The sequence below is a fragment of the Physeter macrocephalus genome, chromosome 14, assembly GCF_002837175.3.
Source record: "Physeter macrocephalus isolate SW-GA chromosome 14, ASM283717v5, whole genome shotgun sequence".
Lineage (NCBI taxonomy): Eukaryota > Metazoa > Chordata > Mammalia > Artiodactyla > Physeteridae > Physeter > Physeter macrocephalus.
This window is the reverse complement of record NC_041227.1, coordinates 119,243,466-119,248,180: the sequence shown is the minus strand read 5'-3', so window position 1 is coordinate 119,248,180 and position 4,715 is coordinate 119,243,466. Positions and strand designations below refer to the sequence as shown.

Sequence of the window (4,715 nt, the reverse complement as noted above, 5' to 3'; positions counted from 1 at the left end):
CTGGGCCCGTGAGCCATGGCCGCTGAGCCTGCGCGTCCGGAGCCTGCGCTCCGCAACGGGAGAGGCCACAACAGTGAGAGGCCTGCGTACCGCAAAAAAAAAAAAAAGATGGATCTTCATTTTATGGATCCCCCCAATTTGAAGGGGACGGGGGACTGAACTTGAAGTTGACTTTCTGAAGGTACCATGGAACTGGCCATCGTTAAAAGGTTGCCCACTCTGATAATTTTCTCTGGGCCAGCCCAGGAACTCTAGAGAGACTGGTCATGGCCTCCAGTCCACATGTCTGGGGAAGGAGGCGGGCTGGGACTGGGTCCTCACCAAGGCATCTTGTCTGCCCACAGTCTGTCCAGCCATGGGAGCGGCGAACCTTCCCCCTGGCGTATAGTCCCCAGGCAGAGAGTGAGGACCAACTGGATGCACAGGAACGGGCGTCCCGCTGCACTCGGCGCACCTCAGGCAGCAAGACTGGCCGGGAGACAGAGGTGGCACCCACCTCGCCTCCCATCATTCCCCTCAAGAGTCGGCATCTGGCGGCAACAGTCACAGCTCAGCGTCCAACTCACAGATGAGTGGGATATGAGAATCTAAACAGACTCACTATTGGCATTAAAGCTTCAGAAATCTCTGCGTTTGATATTCAAACATCATATGCCGAAAATTTTCACAGTTTTTAGTGAATTTAAGGAATTTAGATTCTACTTTGATAATTTCTTTCTTGTTTTGATTTTTGTTTTGTTTACGTTTTGGTTTCCATGTTTTATCGTCACACACCTGAGCACTTCCTCCAGTTGGCAAACAGTTCAGGATAAGACCCTGCTGGCCTGGTCCTGGCACATCCTCTGCACTGTTGAATCACTGGACTTAGCGATGTTGGATGATCACCCCTCTCTCGCGCCCTTGTGGGCAGGGTGGGACAGCCAGGCGGGCCGAGGGAAAGGAACCTCCAGCTCAGCACCGCCCCCTGAGGTTAGGGTGGGAGAGAGCAGTGTGCTCCGGGCTCGCACCCCGTCCCCTCTGTTGCTTGGCTCAGCTCCGGCCCTCCCGGCTGGGTCTCCTTGGTCGTCTGTACTGGAGCACCTCCACCAGAGCCTCTTGGCCCGAACTGCCAGCTGTTCTCACCCAGCTCTCAGCTGACAGAATGGCTTCCCCTTGTCACCCAGGTCTTGGAGACCTATTCTGGGTTTCCTCTGCATTCAGTCATCCCTGTTTTGACTCCTTAACTGCGGTAACCCGGCTGCGGCTGCTCAGGTCCCCATCCTGCCCCTTCGTGTCCTCTCACCTGCTCTCGCACACCATACACACACCCACGCACACAGTCCTTCCACTTGGAACGTTTTTCCCACCTAACCTGGTCTGTGGAGGTAGGGTTAGGACTACTTAACCTCTCTTCCCACTCCCTGCAGACTCTAGGGGCTCTTGGAAATGAGCAGCCGTCTCTCCTGTATAATTCTGTTTTCATTGAGTCATTTGGTCATATTTCCCCACCCCCGTCCAGTTCCCTGTGTCTGTCAGGTCCTTCCTCTTTCGAGCTCCCTTGCCTGTGGAACACTGTCTGGTCCTAGCTGTGGTTCCCATCACTCCCCATCACACACCACCCCCCCCACCCCCGGGTTACCCTTGTGCCTCCTTGTGCCTGTCTCATCTGTGATCACATCACCAAAAAGGGGGACAATATTTTTTTTTTTTTTTTTTTTTTTTTTTTTTTTTTTGCCATTTTGTAATCGTATAAAAATAGTAGACAAACTGCTTAATGGTTGGGGTTTTTTCACAATTTTCAACATTAGTGATTTTTTTTTTTTGATTCTGTTTGCAAGTTAAAGGGTTTGTCATTGTTTCTTTAAAAACAATAATGCACCATATCCCTATGCATAAAGTGCTTCTTCTATTTATAAGGTTGAAAATTCTGAATAACCCTTTTAGCATTGTAAAAAAAAAAAAAGAAAAAAGAAAAAAGAACAAAAAAAACCTTGTATTTTGTAAATATTTTCTTTTCCTGCTTTGAGCTGTGTATTGGCAGCGAAACATGTAGCTGTCTTTGTTCTATAGAAATGCTTTTCTTCAGAGAAGCTGATCTTTGTTAATGTCTTGATTCTGTTCGCAAAGCACAGACTAGTGCTTAAAAAAAAGGAAGGAAAAATTGAAAAAAATAATAAAAAAAAAGTTACCGAATGTTGCATGCCAGGCCTTTCTTGTTATTGGACATGGTACTGGTGGTGGCTGAGGAGCCTCCCTGAGGAGCGGTTCTCTCGGTCCTCGGACTGGCTGTGAACCTTGGGAAGTCTCCACTGTCTTCCGGGCACCGGGCAGGGTCCTCTGATGGTCACAGGAGAGAGAGTGTGGTTCTCACCGGGGCGGGGGTAAGAGACGCCAGGAGGAAGGGGGTCTTCGTAAATCGGCTTTTTTTGTTGTTGTTGGATGTAAATAATTGATCCACTGCTCTTAATGTTCCTTCCTCTAGTGAGGCCGGCCAGCATTGTGACATTTTTTAAAATCTATTCTAAATTGCTCTTTAATGGAGATTTCACTTTCCATCATCCACCTTTTCTGGGGTTGAGGTCACTGCAGAGATGTATATATACTTTGCATGGAACCTGAGCTGGTTCTCAGCAGCTTTCTTCTGAGGAGGCTATGCTTGGTTTTCTTTGTACAAGATGAATAAGTGGGCAGGCCTGCTACTCTCTTTACTTCCTTTTTTCCTTTTTTTTTTTTTTTTTTTCATAGCAGTCAAGTTGACACAGCCAATGCAGCTGCCTCTCCTGACTGAAACCTATGAGTTCTGAGGTAGCATTTCTTCGGCTGCCCTGTTGCTGCTTCTATAGTTGCAGTTAAGACCTGCTCTACTTAAGCTTCTGCCTGCAGTGGCTAAAGCACATCAGGAAAAGCTGAGAAAAGTAGTATTTTGAAACTGTATGAAAAATCAAAGGCCTGAGTGTTAACGACCTTGACCTAATTATTAAGGAACAATAATATGATGGGTTCTGCTCTGTTTTCCTTTGCAGCATTGCCAAGGGCTACCTGGTATCCCTATCTTGATCTAGCAAACATTCTCCAGTCTATAATACGGCTCAAAGGAGAGTGGAAAGCAGCTCTGTAATCCTGGAAGGCATCTAGCCGTTCATTCAGCTGACTGGCCTAGTGTCCTGCCTTAGCCCCAGACCCCTAGGCTAATTTCCAGGGGTAGAAAGGGTTCCTAGAGCCACCCCAGCGTTCTCAGGTTTGAATACAGTGGGCTGGGTCTTACAAACTGAGTGCAGCCTTGTGAGCTCACCCACAAGGGTATTGCCCTTTGAGTTGGACCAGGATGGTTTGCCAGCACCAGTATTGAGAGAATCACCTGAAAATGAACAAGTCTGAGAGCTCTTTCACCTTCAGGGCCCCAGACCCAGCTGGTAAATCCTGATGTCCAGGTTTTAACAATATTGTCATTTCCTGAGCTAAGTTCTCTAAGGCTGGGAAAGGACCTGCAAATCATACATCATTTTCTGGTCCTTTGAATCCATACATGGAGACCTTATTTAATCAGAGTAATAACTTTATTTTCCAAATTCACTTTTACAGCAACAGTGTAAATCATTTGTTAAAACACACAATACACCATATGGACATTCACAGACAGGAAGCTAAGCTAAGATGGTTTCATGTCCCTCCCCCCACCCTCAAAATTAACGAAGAAATCATGGGACTTGCAAGTGCCAGAAATTGTCCTGCCCAACACTGCAAATTCACGGGGCTAAGTCCGTTAGGAGGTGAGACTCTGGGTCAGTGCCCAGGGTAACCCTTTTCAAAGCTGAAGAGAAAACCAGAAGTCTCTTGAAGCCACAGATCTGTAGATAGGACAAGCTGATGACCTCCACCTCTGCCCTCATCCCTGCCTCTTTGTTTCCTTGGCGGACAGAGATTAAAGGGTGACGAGATCTTAGCAGCTACTAGAAGTACAGGCTGTGTGTCCGGAGCTGGTGGGAAAGGTGACGTGGAGGTGCCAGCAGCTTAAAGGAAAGGATGCCAGCGTGCTTGGGAGGCATGATTGCAGGCTTGGGAACCCCGCAAAAGGGCAGCAGGTCACAGCAACCATATCCGGATTCCTCCACAAGCCTCACTGCCTGCACCTGGCCAGGAAGGAGATGGGAACTAGCTGGCAGCCTGTGGCACCTATCGGTGAGAAGGTGAAATCCCAAGGGACCTCTAGCACACATGGTTGAAATCAGGAAGAAAAGTGTTACCAGGCCTTGGACTCCTGCTCTCCAAGACTCCCCTTTGCCCAGTGGTAACTCTCCTACAGGTTCCTCTCCCCCCCACGGCCCCACCAGGGGCACAACAAGCAGTTGCAAACAGGATACAATCTCACCACTGAAGTCAGTTTAAATGGAACTTTTGATAAAGTGAATGCAGAGCTTGAAGCGACCAGGCGGATAGTGTATCCTATCTAGCCCACCCGAGGGACACCAACCCTGGAAGAAACGGCGGTGGGGGAGTGCCCAGCCCTGGCGGGGGAGGGGGGGCGCCCTCGTTTACGGTTCCAAGCCAGTGTTGCGCTCTGCAGGCTCCCTGCCAGGACTGACCTGATGACCCTAAACCACGATCTTTAGGCTGCTCCCAACAGCCCACGCAACACGAGGTGCCCACTGAGTAAGGCCCTTGGAATAAGGTACTGAAGAGCAGGGCGCAGAAACTGCAGGGAGAGGTTCAAGAAATGCAGCCAGAATTGGTGGCAG

The 4,715-nt window shown here is 48.9% G+C and overlaps 1 protein-coding gene across 10 annotated transcripts in view; it reads left to right on the top strand.

Annotated features, from left to right (window-relative positions):
- Nucleotides 1-701, top strand: part of KANSL1 (KAT8 regulatory NSL complex subunit 1) — a 179,972-nt gene extending 179,271 nt beyond the window's left edge. For all 10 annotated transcript variants that reach the window (XM_055090708.1, XM_055090712.1, XM_024130015.3 and 7 more), the window contains one exon: nucleotides 345-701. In XM_055090708.1, the coding sequence (XP_054946683.1) occupies nucleotides 345-572 (228 nt within the window). In that variant the 3' untranslated portion in view covers nucleotides 573-701. The remainder of the gene's footprint in view (nucleotides 1-344) is intronic.
- The last annotated feature ends 4,014 nt before the right edge of the window (nucleotides 702-4,715 follow it).